General features: G+C 38.5%; 2 protein-coding genes across 4 annotated transcripts in view; one reads left to right on the plus strand and one right to left on the minus strand.

Moving 5' to 3' along the window:
* The window catches only part of LOC109037996 (uncharacterized), a 75,335-nt gene that overhangs the window by 26,787 nt on the left and 34,316 nt on the right, over positions 1–14,232 (plus strand). The gene's annotated exons all lie outside the window — the stretch shown is intronic.
* LOC109037993 (peptide deformylase, mitochondrial) lies at positions 1,751–13,136 on the minus strand. 2 transcript variants are annotated; one of them, XM_072299910.1, is made up of 5 exons: positions 12,970–13,136; positions 6,893–7,071; positions 5,307–5,477; positions 4,450–4,570; positions 1,751–3,519 (listed from the first exon to the last, which is right to left on the minus strand). In XM_072299910.1, the coding sequence occupies exons 1-5, from the start codon at positions 12,986–12,988 to the stop codon at positions 3,314–3,316; spliced, it is 696 nt and encodes a 231-aa protein (XP_072156011.1). In that variant the 5' UTR covers positions 12,989–13,136; the 3' UTR covers positions 1,751–3,313. The 2 variants fall into 2 exon arrangements, with proteins under 2 accessions (XP_072156011.1, XP_018908444.2); XM_019052899.2 differs by lacking the exon at positions 12,970–13,136 and adding an exon at positions 8,025–8,192.

Consider the following 14,232-nt stretch of genomic DNA (forward strand, 5'->3'; position numbering starts at 1 on the left):
GAACTTCCAATTGCATTCGTTTCTTTCTATCTGAAATTTCTGGGACGAAAAACGTAAAACGTGGTACTTTCATTCAAACTAGCCTAGTGGCCTCTGATTCTTCTTAGGTACTTGCATATTATTTTTCATTCTTCTCTGGAGGAAGTTTTTATTATCCTCCTTGAACTTCATGGAAGATTAAAAAAGGTGCTCCACTCCCCACTATTCTGCGATGCTAAGGAAGAGCGTCGCTTAAGCCATCAAGCGTTGCCAAATTTTCCTTCGAAAAATCTTGAATTTTGGACAAAATTGTGAATATTTATCCTATAATTTTTCAGAGGATTTCGTTCGTAATTTGATCTAGAAAGCCTGACAATTTAAAGGGAAAATATTCATAACTTTCTTCAAAAATTAATATTTTCTGAGAGGAAATTTGACAAAATTCGAATGCTTATGCGGCATTTATACTTAGCACGGCAGCAGAGTTGATCTTCTGCAGTCATGTGAGAGGAAAGATCTCCATTCTTCGTCAGGCCATTGACTTTTTGCCCGCACGTTAACGTTTCATTAGCAAATGGACATACTTTAGCGCCTTCAATTTCATAAGACGCAACAAAGCTTGCACTGACGTCGATGGAGGGTACTCTATATCAAGGAATCTCAAGATATAGCCTATCTTGAGATAGGTACAGAGTATCAGAAAAAAATGGGAAAGATTTCTCAGAACTCACGATCAGACATTGAAAATACAAGTTACAATCATTTGAATATTTTGAAGGATAAAGACCTTGTTCTCTAACATTGAGGCACCCATAAGGGAAACATGAGAATTTAGAGTGCTTTAAAAATTTAATAAGAGTTGATGGATGTTGGTTTTAACAGAGAGAAAAGAGGGTAATAGATGCGTCATGGGGACTTATCATTAGGGTTTTAAGTTGAAAAAAAAATTCGGTAAGATAAAGAGAGGCAAGGTTCAAGTTGAAAACAAGCGGGAAAGTTCTAATACTGTCGTATTAGAAAAGCGCTCAGGTGTTAGTAAATGTATTTAGTGAAGAAAGGACGTATAAACTCCGTCGACTTGGCTGGCAAATGGAAATAAAACATCAGCTGATAGCAAACAAAGGTTACCAAGGAAACCGTAAACGCGTATTTTTGTTTCCCGAAAATGAGCTCACCGTTGAGCTCATCAGGCGCGTTTTTTTAGGCTTCATTTGAGTTCAACGATCAATTTCGATAAGAATTACTCTACCGCTAAGAAATTTTCTTATAGATAAACGATCGAAACTACCTGCGCATTACGTTAAAAAGCATAAAATACAGTTTTCACAGCTTTATTTATTTTAAAAATGGACCCCCCCAAAAAGCCTACACATCGATGAGCTGGTGCGCCATTTAAACGCATTAGCACTAGTATACTAGTACTCAGAGGCAAGTCGAAATCAAAAAGCGCTGCCTATCGGCTGAGCGCTTAAAAAAATACGCAAAGAAAAAGAGAGGTTTCTTTAAAAGTGGCATCAATATTCTAAAATATTGCTATATGTTAGCATTTATGCAAGGCTAACTTTTTTGGACTTGCTATTTCGAAACTAATTTCACACTGCGGAAAAGACATTTGTAGACAACCTTTATACATCCTTTTACTCCAAGAATAAGGAAAATTGCAAACAATGTCTGTGCCGCTTGACTTTCACGGGTAGAATGAGCAAGATTGAGGAAAATAGGTATTGCGTCGACTTCTGTTTGTTGGACTTAAGCAAAAACTCTAGAAAAATTCCATCATAAAAATCGAACAGTTTTATTTCAAAGGCTTAAAGAATAAATCCTTATAAGGAAAACCTTGAAAGGACTTGAGTCAAGACCTTGCCTTGAAAGGCATTACAGATATACTGATGGACAGAGCATTGATGATAATGCTGAAGTTTTGAGGTATTGTGTATATGAAGTATATATTGAAGTAACCTATGATGTCTGCTACGATTATTATAGATGATGATGATAGTTGATGCCATGCATCATAATGGACAAGAGAGATTTTTTTTAGTTTCTCAAAATGTAGATGCAACAAATTGAAGCATTCACTTCAAACGCATAGATAAAAAAAAAAAGAAAAAGAAAAAATCAACAAAATTGAAAATCCAACATAAGATAGAGTAACTCTTTAGTCTTAGTTGTAAAAGAAACAATGAGAAAATTTCAAAAATTCACCTTCATTCCTCAAAGAAACCTATTGTAAATCTTGTATTGTCTGACAGAGACGAATGTCAACTTACATTTTAGCAGTATTTATAAGCATTTAATCTTGGGTTAGGCTGGTCACACACATTACGCTTAAGGTGTGTGCCTTACACACATAAGTGCACAGTTGGCGTTTTTTTGCAGACCGAATATTGGTACTTTAATTACTGATGCAGTCAAAGAGACATCTACCGAAGCAAAAGCGACAGTTTTAAAAAAGAAACAAACGTTCACATTGAAATGATACGGTTACTGCAAAAAATCCTCCACTTAGGATTTTTTCAATTAATTTTGAAACAATAAACTGCATATTAATTGAGGGGTCAGAAGAGGCAATAAGTAAGAATTTTGTCTGTGAGGTCTTGCAAATGTCGACACATTCCACTTAAAAAAGATAGAAGCTGTGCAAGGATGATAAGAGAGAGATGAGACACAATAGCCCGAATGCAGACAACAATAAAAACACATTAAAATACAAATAACAAATGAGTATACGAGGCTAAGGAGAACAAACCAGGACGTTTCGGGCAATTACATGCCCATTTTCGACTGGAACAGAAGCTAAAAAATGTAAAAATTAAAACGAGAAAAGAGCATGTAACTGACCGAGGTAGGAATCAGTGCAAACTCCTGTTCCCTTAGCTTCTGTTCCAGTTGAGAATGGGCATGTAAGTAATTGGCCCGAAACGTCCTGGTTTGTTCTCCTTAGCCTAGTATACCCATTTGTTATTTGTATTTTAGTGTGTTTTTATTGTTGTTTGCGAGGATGCAGACATAAAATCCTTTGAAAATTCTGCATACAACCATAAGGACCCAGTATTGCTCACAGTTCTTAAACCTTCGAAGAACATGCTTTGGTACTCTTTCAACTTCACCAATGACTAGCATCTCACTGTATCATTAAAGCAGGAATCAATTCACTGAGGGGAAAGTTTTGGGGAGATGGTGATCTGTTCCAACACCACCATCAGATCAGAATTTGCTTCGGTGCTATTTGGGCACAATTATTACTTTGATATTTGTTTCATTTCTTTATTTATTTATTTAGGTACAAAAATTCATTAAAACTCAAATTTTAAAAACTCGAATAAAACAGTGCCTAAGTGTCCATATTAAATGGCCCAAAATCTAGTTTAATACGCCCTTGTTTAAGATTGATAAGCTGCCATCCAGAATTCTTAAGAGTTTTAGGAACCATTTTATCTACGAAAAAATCGCCATCGAGATGATCCATTTCATGCTGGATGATACGAGCAGTCCACCCACTAGCCTCTAAGGTTTTCTCCTGACCCCGTTCATCGTAACCTGAACAGACAATTGAAAAAGAAGAGTTTGATCCAATATCTTTTCCACACTTACAAGAGGGGTGAGAAAAAAAGGGCAACGGAGAGAAGAAAAAAAAAAGAGTAAAACATGGGGAATCAAAGAAGAATCTAATTGTAAAAAGTGACCATGCCAATTGCTCAAAAAATCCTAAGTCTGGCATTCAAGGCCGCCCTACCGATACAAAACTAAGTTGAGTTCAAGAGTAATTTGGGTCCAAATGCTCAAAAAGAAGAAAAGCTTTTAAATGAGTCGTTGCTACACTAGATGCAAACATTATATAAATAGCACATTTAAAAGCATTGTTATAGAATGTGGGTGTAAAAAAAAAGAAAAGAAAAAAAAGGGAAAAAATTGGGCTAGTTTCAATGAGGTCAAAATGAAGTTGAGAAAATGCGAAGTCCAAGAAAGAAGAGACCCACATCCAAATATACTAAACTACCTATGGCTACTGAGAGAATGTATTTTTGCATTAATTATTGCATTTATAAATTCCATAATGATAAAAGAGAAATTGGAGGATTTCAAGTGCACTTATAAAGATATCAACAGGACATTCATGTTGTGACGAGGTAATTCTTGACCGAACACAGAGCAATGAAGACAACTTGGAATGGATACAGGATAGGTTTTGCAATTCATCAAACTTTCTACTTTTTTCATTTCATTATGTCTTTTAACACTTTGAATGGTAACCTATCTTGAAGATTTAGAGTGCAGAGAAAATCATTTCAAACAAAGGACACGCTGCTTTTTGGAACACATGCCGTCAGTTTACGTCCCGATAACAGGTATTCTACTTTTGAATCTTCAGACTAACCAGTATCACATATTTTCATAATTCGTAATTTCTGGACAAGAATGAATGGAGGTAGAAAAGGCAAAAACATGGTAAAATATATACTTCCTTACCTTTTAAAGCGACTTTTTTGTATCGTGGAACGTCTGCACAGAGACCTTTCAAACTTGCACAGCCTTCTGGATGTGAGACTTTGTCCCAGTCTAGAATTTTCAGTTCAGGATTGATCCAAAACTGGAAACCAAACAAGGCAAGTGACAAAAGTTTTCTGGGGCAGTAAATAACACAAAATCACCAAAATATTGAACGTTTCAGAGGGAAATTCTGTGTGAAAATTATGATTTAAATAAGGCTTGACGAAGAAGCTCACCCTGGTCTCAGATACTGTTTTTTTCATTGGAGCTGAACTTCTTTCAAGAAATTTGCTAGTGCAGCAGAGCGTTTTGTCGATTTTAGGTGCTTGAACACGAGAAAAGCATACCTCTGTTTCACTCATCTTGGCATCATGCATCAGAAGTTCCTAAAAACCAGTATTGGGCAAAAAAAACTAGTTCGTAAAAAATGTTGGATATTGAAAAGGCTCAAAAGGTTCTTGCTGCATTAGTAAAATCCTTGAAAACTCCTGTTTTAGATGACTCATAAAAATTAGGCTTGCTCATCAGATGGACTACACTTTTGCAATTAGGAACTACCATTTCCAACGCACTTAAGAAACAAAATATGTACCATTAGTTTCCCTACGTACAAAAAAGTTTTTACAGATGAGCCAGAAATTGTAGTTCCTAATTGCAAAATGAAGTTCAAATGGCTGTTAGAAGTTCCCAATGAAGGTGGGACAGGGACACTGTCTGAATGTCCTAACATAGTCTTCAAACCACCCTTTGATGGACCTTCGACAAAGTCTGAACACTAAAATGCAAGAAAAAAAGTGTGAACAATAAAAAAGTATGAAGTCATGGAAGATCCATACCTGTAATGGCACTTCCTCCATTTCCATTGCCTTATAACTTTTTTCATCATAAGTAGAGTCTTTGCTTCTTGGGTACTGAAATGCCATGATCCGTTTACCAACTCCTATTTGTGGGGCTGACAGACCTGCTATATTAAATATTTCCAATGCTTTTGCCATGAGACTTATTATCTGTGAACATAGATTAATGATATCATAGGTGGTGCGGTCAAATTATTAAAACAAGATTTTTCAGTAATATCTGATAAGCCTTAAGACACGGTAAATATATTGAATGAAACAATCTTCAGTAATGTTTTTCAGAGTGAAAACCTGTCATTATCCACTGTCTTGCGATCATGAATATTTTTTTGGAGACTATGTCCTCCACTTTACAGCCTGATTTGTGTGAGCTGCTTTTCAAATCACCGAAACACCAACCCTTTCATTCGAACTTTTTTCTTTCCTTCCTTTTTTCAACTAATAGGTAAATTTCTGTATGGAGGTTTTAAAGGTCCTCTTTAGGTTTAGAAAAGTCCCTATTAATACCTTATCTTTACTTATCATTTCCCTTTACACTTTAAACATTACTTTGATGGTAAAACTATCAAATAATGTAGATACCTCAGTATGCAACATTGCAGCTTTCCTGCCGCATTCTATTTTTTTAAGAGTGATAACTGATCAAATTAGACTAAATTATTCATCATTATCCTTTTCTCTCTCAAGAGCATTACCTTTAAACTTCCTGCAAATGTGTCAGGTAATACTCCTTAAAGAAATAAAATTAAAAAGAAACGTAAAATTTGAAATACTTCAATATTGAGAACATAGTTTTGGTACTTTCAACATAGAATGGAGCAGATTCTCTGTCCTTCTTTACCTCAGGGTATTTAGTTCTTTCATTAAATTTTATTTTTTCTGCGTAGGTGTTTACGAATGTCATAACTTTACTGATCACTGCACTATTAAACATTTTTTCTATTACCTGTTGGTAAGAAAGTGATCGGATACATCATCTGGATTAAAATCATATTTTTGGATTTTGATGTTTTGGATCTCTGTTGGCGCCATTGCAGCCTTCCCTCCATAATTTATTTTTTCTTTGAGAAACTAGTCAATGTAATTTCTTGAAGACTTCCTTGATTTTTATTCTGTTCGAGCAGAATATTCAGTATCAATTTCAAGCTAAAAAGTTGGCTTGTTTCTCTTCAAAAATTAAAAAGAGGTGGGGGAAATTTTCAATCACTGGAATGAAGATACATGGTTTTGCACTTGGGCCATTGATAAGACAAAATGTTTGGGAGAATAAAACCAAAAGGCAATCAAAACACTAGATGTTTGAAGGTGGCCCATGACACATACATTACAGAACAAGACTTGCTCATGGGTGGTAAAGATCATTTGAACATTTTTTCCTTCCACAATACTTGAGACAGTGAGAAACTTTTTTAGAATAATAGAATCTCAAAATCTTGAGAAGTCTTCAACGTTCAGGAACTTTCTACATCTTTCTCTCTACTTACAAATCAGAATGATAGTACAGGTGTATGAAGTATTCTAAAATGATAAAATAACATAGGTACTAAGTAGCAAAAAAAACTTACTTGACAGAATTCTGGAGTTCCTATTTCTGAGAGAGGTACAGGTTCAGCTTTATAGCGTAGTATGGGATCTCCTAGTTGAACAATATGTTTATAGGGTGGTATTGGTAGCTTTGGTTTTGCCATATACGCAAGATAAATAGACTTTAAGCGATACGCTAATTTCGACATTTTACCCCAATCTGAAAGAATAATAAGAATAATGAGTTGTAAGCTGAAGAGGGTCATTAAAAACTGGAAGTACTTAACTGTTATTGTAAGAGATACTCTACAGCCTTTTGTTTTGCGAGCAGATTCGTGAAATTGGCATTTGAAATATTCAATTTGACCCGCAAATGTAATTTTGGAAACATTGATTACTTCTGGAGAGACAAAAATTTTCCTTAGCATTATCCTTTACAATATTGATAAAGGAGGGGTATCGTTAACGGCTGAGATTAGCCTCACCAAGGACAACCATCAGTCCCTCTCTAGATTTCTCAGACTCTAGCAATTTTCGGCAGTGGAGGGTTTCAGAGGGGGGGGGGGGGGAGCATATCTGCATATCTCCTAGGCTTAGTAGGATCGAAAGGGAGTCAGTGGGCTGATTGTTGGAATTGATAGACAAAACGATAGACAAAGAAGACACAAGGAGTGTGGCGCGATCATATTGGTTGAAATAGGTGGTTGTTGTCGACTGAGGGAGAGCATTTTGGACTAACTGTAAGGTCCCTCTGGGGGTTCCGTTAGTGAGTCTATTACTTACCTCCTTTGTCGATTGCAACCACCCGCTTCTACCCATAGGATCACTCTATATCCTTTTTGTCTTCCTTGCCTGTCGCTTCGTCTACAAATTTCAACAATCAACCCGCAGCGCGGATTGGGGTGTGACAAATCTAGTGCAAGATTGTGAAATGTCAAGTAGATCTGTAAAACTTGAGAATTATCAGCATTGGGTGAATTGAACAAGAACTGATTGAATTTTGTTCCTCGGTACTTCTTTTGGAGAGAACTGGACCAAGGTTGACTAAAAGATTTTTAAACAGCATGTTTTGAGATACCGACCAAAAAAATATTAAGAATACATAAGATCATAAAGAGGTGGCAAGTCATTCCGTCAACTGACCCAAATATACGAAAATGTGGTGTTACTTACAGACTGCAGATTATATCTTTTCGAGAATATACTAGGTGTCGCTGATGGAAGAATTCTGATGGGACTGCGATGAAATTAAGCGAAAGATACGGTGATACGTTCGGAAAGAATAATCGTTCATAATAAATTCGAAGAATATACGTGCATTCATGCATCAATACATGCGGCTGTTTGGATTGAGCGTTTTTGCAGGCAAAGACCCCCTACGATGTGCAGGCGATCACAGAGCGGGAGTAGCTGGTGGAGCGTGCGTGCAGCTCGCTCGGACTCCATGATTACACTCTGATGACTCTGTTGCTCTCCTCTCCTCTACTCTTTGCACATCACATAATGGCGCCAAGCACAAATTTCACTCTCGGAGAAAAATTAAACTGCTCAGCTCAGGGAATTGACCTTTTTGATCGGGATTAAATTTCTAAAAGAGTTCAAACCAAGTACTAACCAGGGCAATTCTCAAAATTCTTTGGCGAGACATTTTTCTGATATAATTTAAGGATTACTTACCTAAGGAGGGAAAATCTTTAGCATATCTGGAGAAATCACAAGCTTGTGTGGGGGCCCCGCAGCGTTCTGAGGCATTGAAATCAAATTCTAAACGTACCTACTTACATTTTGAATTTTGATGGAAAATAAGGGGGGGAGGGGCTTCATTTATATCTGAGCCATGGGGATGCCAGATGATGAGGGATGAGTTTGAGGATTTTTGCGCTCAGCAGAGATGTTTTCAGGAGCATTGGGGGAACTAGTTAGGAGGAGGGGGGAGAAATATTACCCTCTCCTAACTTCAAGAAATATGAGGGCTTTTGCTAAGTTAGCTGTGTTGCTAGACTTTCATTGTGGAATTTGTAATTCTACCAAAAATATTTCCATGTGAAGATGAACCATCAAGCTAAAAATTTAACTCAGCATTCGCACAAATTTATAAATTTTTTTTGTGGCACAATGGTACAACTTCTGGGAAACATCCTGTTAAAGGTAACGAGGCACTTAGCATATTTCTTGAAAAATTTGCTAAAAAAATATCTTTGCACATTTCTGCTTTTGATAACTTATACCTACAAAAGTACATAACGATCCAAAAAGTGGTGAATTTTACCAATCAGGCATCAAGGGGTGAAATATGGGAGCATAAATATAGCATTAGGTACCTAAGATGACATTTGAATCAGTGAGTTCGAAAATACACCAACTCGGAAAAAAAAATTTTCAGGAAACACCTAAAACTTCGCAGCAGGCGAAGAAGTTAGTTTAATAAAAACTTTTTTGGTGCCAAAGGACGCAAGAAGTACTCTAGAAACTTTAACGCACCAAGTTTCAGATACTGATTTTTCATAGTCTGCCCTGAAAAATTTATATATTTTGACCTGAATAACGCTTGAATATTTATATAACTTGTTGGCACAAGGTATACTGAACCGAAAAAATAAAACCGCATCGGATAGTCGCCCGTTTCCCTTGATCGGCCAAAAATTGGTATTTCCATGAATGAAATTCTTCGATTCTTCCCTTTTCCCGTCGCCGTTTCGAGCACTTCCGATTGCAATTTCGAAATATCCTTTTGCGTGCAGATGCTTCTACTTATCCATAAGTGTTACTAAACTGTAAAAAAGTGAAAATCGAAAAAACCCCGTGTTGGAGTGTTTCCGAACTCACTGATTCATTTTACATTATTGGAAACATGATTATGTGGATGGATAAGGTGGGGAGACGGCAGACGATAGGATGGGTTAGAGTAGGTATTGGTTAGAGAGTACTCGAACTGCCCTGAGTTCCCGTCGCGCGACGCAGCCATCTTGCCTGCACATCGTAGGGGGTCTTTGCCTGCAAAAAGTAAACATCGGCTGTTTGAGGTTATGCCAATGTTTATTTACACTTTTACAATCGTATAATCCAGCGATCGATCGATCAATCGCTGTTCTGATTCGATTTCTCAACCGCGCGCGGTCAATGAACTCTCGGGGAGAAAACTGAAATATAGGTAGAATCTTCGCATCAGCTTTTGCACCATATACATAATGTAAATCAACATTCATCTCTAGGCACTTTTTCATACTCTATGCTTTTTCAGCACAAGACAATGAAGTAGAAAATTATAGTGAAAAACATAATTAAGTTCTCCTAGTCATTTACTTACCAAATATTGCTTCTTTCCACGTGCTTACTTACATTTTAATTTGATCAAGCTTGGAATGATTATTACTCTAATGTTTTTAGAGTAGCATTTACTTATTGCGTATTTGTCATCTATTATTTAACTAATGAAAAAAAAAAAAAAAAAAAAAAAAAAAAAAAAATACTAAGAAGTGGCCTGAACTGCGTACGTAACAAGGTGGAGAAATGGTGTTGGGTCCACACCATTTCGTGAGGAAAACAAAGCCAAGAAGTCCCGAAAATTATAATTAGAGTCAAAACTAAATTTTTTGAACACTAATGCATACCAGCACGAAACTGAGGGGGGGGGGGGGGGGGGGGGAGTGTTCAGCTTACAAGACAGTTTGCATTGGAATATTAAGTTGGAACTACGCCATCTATACCAGTTTGGGCCTTTTTACATCAGCAGATCACACTCGGCAGTGATAAAAGATCATTAAACTAACTAGTTCATACTCATAAAGACAAAAAGGAGGTGTTTGCATTTCGGGCATTTTGGAATTTTTTTGATGACGTAGGTCGGCACAGCGACTTTTATCATCGATTTTCTCGGAAATGGTGTAGTATATGGAAAAAATGCATTCTACATAGAGTGTTTGAAATTATGTAATGAGTTGATTTAAGCAAAAAAATCGGACGTTATGGTCCGTCCCTCACACTTCAAATTCCGGATTTTGCTGATCTGGTTGTACCGACCTACGCCACAGGGTACACAATCCTCAAGATGCAAACACTTCCTTTTTTTTCTATATGGTTCATATTAAGGCTCTTTCAATGTGAGGGGATTCGACAGGGGTTCGAGTTAAGATCTGTGATAAAAGATTGCGTTGCCGTCAACGGCGCTCTGGAAAGACCGCGGAGTATGAATTTTCGTAATTTTACCTATGTTGTGATAAAATTTCTAAAATCTACTGCAGTTTTTCAAATTTAGAAAAAAATCACTTCGAGCCCTATATTTGAGTTACCCCTCTTAAAAATTTCAGCTCAAATGATTTTTGCAAAAATTACCGAAGTTACGTTATATTGCCAGAGTTCATTTAGATGTGAATGTGATACCAGGACTATATCTCTCCGTAAATTTTGCCACATTTGCGATAAAAAAAATGTCCACTTTCTCTCCCTGGAGTTATCTACTATTGACGTTTTCTGGGCGATAGAACGTAACTGCATTTCATCTTGAAAAGTTTTCACTCGTAAATTATATTTTCATCGGAAACATACAGGATCGCAAAATCTCTACAATCCTGTGATATCCAAGGATTGCAAAATCTCTACAATCCTGTGATATCCACGGATTGCAAGCTCGCGGTGAGCACTGTTCGGAGATTGTGTACACCGGAGTAGGTTCGACTCAAAGAAAATACGACTTTTCAGTCACTTGAGCCAACTTAAGCGCGCACCGTGTTGTAAGTGCAATGCATGAAGTATCCTGCAGACTTGTAAGGCGCTACTAGGCGTTGGGCGCACCGTGCTATACGTGCAATGCATGAAGTATCCTGCGGTCTTGTAAGGCGCTACTATGCGTTTGGCACCGTGCGCGAGCCCCACCCACGCCGGCCGTACTGTTTGACGTGATTATTCAAACGTGCGGCGTCAGCGGTTTTCAACTAATGATTTTGAAGTTTTTGTACAGCTTCTTGGAATTATTATCATTTCAAATGGTATAAAACATTACATAAGAAACCCGACTAGTTAACTTTTCTAGAAGCATGCAAGTGAAACGACTTTTACGTGTGGATTCCCTCGTTGCTCAACAATGTAATGGCATGATCATTTGGACTACATCGTGCTATTTGGAACTACGATTTCTGGTTCATCTACAGAAACACCTGTGTGCGTGAAGAGACTAATGGTGCATATGTTGTTCATAAACGAAGCTAGAAATCGTGGTTCCTTATGGCAAAATGAAGTTCATTTTGATCAATGAATCCTTTCGAAGCTTAGGTTATGGATTCGATCGACATGAATCGATCGAATAGTAAAAACGTGTATCGATGTACGTGATTCGAAAGAAAAAGCGAGGCCCTGCTTATGGAAAACGCTCCTTGAATTCGAACTTTGTCTTTCTTCTTATAAAATACAACATTTCTGAAAACTTATGATCATTATTGTTCTTTTCATTCTTCGGGGATTTTTTAAATTTATTGCTTTTACTAATTCAAGTGTCGACCAATCGGTGATCCTATGGTACGCTTTTTTCAGTCGGAGCCCATAACTCTTCAGTCCATACTCCATTCTGCATAACCGGCCGTAGACAACCGGTAAGACCATCAAAATCAGATGGCCTAGCCGAGAATTGATCCCGGGTCCGCCTGATCTTGAAGCCAGCGCTAAAACCACCACACCATAGGAAGCCGACCCCGACCTACTGGATTCCAACCAAGTGTACCCATGTAGCCATTTCAAAGACAAATATTTAAAAATAATTGAATTACGACATAGTTTAGCGTGAAAGATTTGAAAACTTTTGACTGTTTATACGACGTTTTTCTTTAGTATACAACAGAATACTGCCATGCTAAGGAAAAACGCCGTATGAACATTCGAGAGTTGCTAATTTTCCTCCGATGAAACGTTCATTTTTAAGGAAAGTCATGAATATAGTTCCTTACAATTTTCAAGACCTTAAGGAAAAATTGCGAACAAAATTATCTGAAAAATTGTGAGGAAAATACACATAATTTTACCGACGAATTAGGGTTTTGTCAAAGGAAATCTGGCAACGCCTAAGGGTTCATACGACGTTTTTCCTTAGCAAGGCACAACAGCTCACTAGGTTTCGGAGGACACTCACCATTGTTTCGTTGTTTCATTATTTCTTCTTCCTCCTGAGCCTCCTGGAACTGAAGAACGAGTTGAAGTTGATTTTGGGTAGCTTGATGGGCGACGAGGATTTGGGCCTGGCGGCGCTGGCAGCTCGGGCCTCGTCGAGAGAGGCCTTTCGGCAAGCCGAGCAGGAATCCCTTCGTCCAGAGCGAGACCCAAGGGATGCTAGACTGAGTCGCCGCGGACTGGCTTTGGACGCCCTTTGGAACGGCAGTCTGATCTTGGGAAGCTTGAACTTGGACGGGGAGCGAGATTTCGAGCGCCGAGAAGACGCCGAGCGCGCTCTAGCGGAGACCGAGGCGGACCGCTTGCTCAGCGAGCGGGATCGCGACTTCCTCGCTTTCCGCGGCGAGTTAACCAGGATAGAGGGGCGCCGTTTGGCCGTCGGGCGTCTCGAGGACACAGGCCGGCGCCCTCGACGTGGTTTTCGGGCTGTGGCCCTCTTTTTCGAGGGTGGGCGCGGTCGGGCCGATTTGGGTCGGTTTGGATTAATTCGGACGCGTTTCTTAGTCTTCCTCTTGGCTGCCATGTTGACTCGGCTGGTTCGATTGGTGGGACTGGGTCCGCTCGCGGATTGGTACCGGGTGAGTTGGCTCCACGGTTGACGAGACTTTGGAACCGATGCAACTGGTCAGACTGTCCCAGGCCGCTTTACACTTCAGAAGGAACACCACAAATATGTCCATTGTTTCTTGATGGTGGATCCCTTTTGAGGCGATCAGTCGTTTTTTAGTTCGTTGGCTAACCTGGATAAAATGTGGATTAGAAGAGGGGTTAAAAGAGGAAGAGGGGAGGAAGGAAAGATAGAGGCAGAGAAAAGAAAACCCGGAGGGTACAACGGAATATGACCGTTAACGGGAATGAGGAGGTGGTACGTAAAATTCAAATTTGAACCACCAGTGCACCACCCATGAATAAGTGTCTCACAAAAATTCTGGCAAAAAGCGCCCAAAAAAAGCCACACCAACTCGTAGTTGTGGCGGATTGAAAATGCCAGTTTAAAAAAACGTCCCTGATCCATGGAAGTTTGCCATAATCCTTCCATTTCTGAAATTAGAATTACAAGTCTGAGTTAGAATTACAAGTCTGGAGTGACCTATGGAGAATACGATTCAACCCAACCAAATCTACTTTTATGAGATTTACCCTACGGACGGAAAACTTCCCACCAGTTCTCCTCAATGGGCGCCTCATCCCCCAAAAAGAGAATGCCAGATATCTAGGAGTTCAC

Source organism: Bemisia tabaci, chromosome 4 (genome assembly GCF_918797505.1).
Source record: "Bemisia tabaci chromosome 4, PGI_BMITA_v3".
Taxonomy (NCBI): domain Eukaryota; kingdom Metazoa; phylum Arthropoda; class Insecta; order Hemiptera; family Aleyrodidae; genus Bemisia; species Bemisia tabaci.

Bases quoted from the DNA above. Each gene is read 5' to 3' on its own strand.
- LOC109037993 (XM_072299910.1), bottom strand. The intron at 5,478-6,892 runs GTAAGTTTTTTT...CTATGTTCACAG, and splicing joins GAACTCCAGAATTCTGTCAA to ATAATAAGTCTCATGGCAAA. The intron at 3,520-4,449 runs GTAAGGAAGTAT...TTGTCTGTTCAG, and splicing joins CAAAAAAGTCGCTTTAAAAG to GTTACGATGAACGGGGTCAG.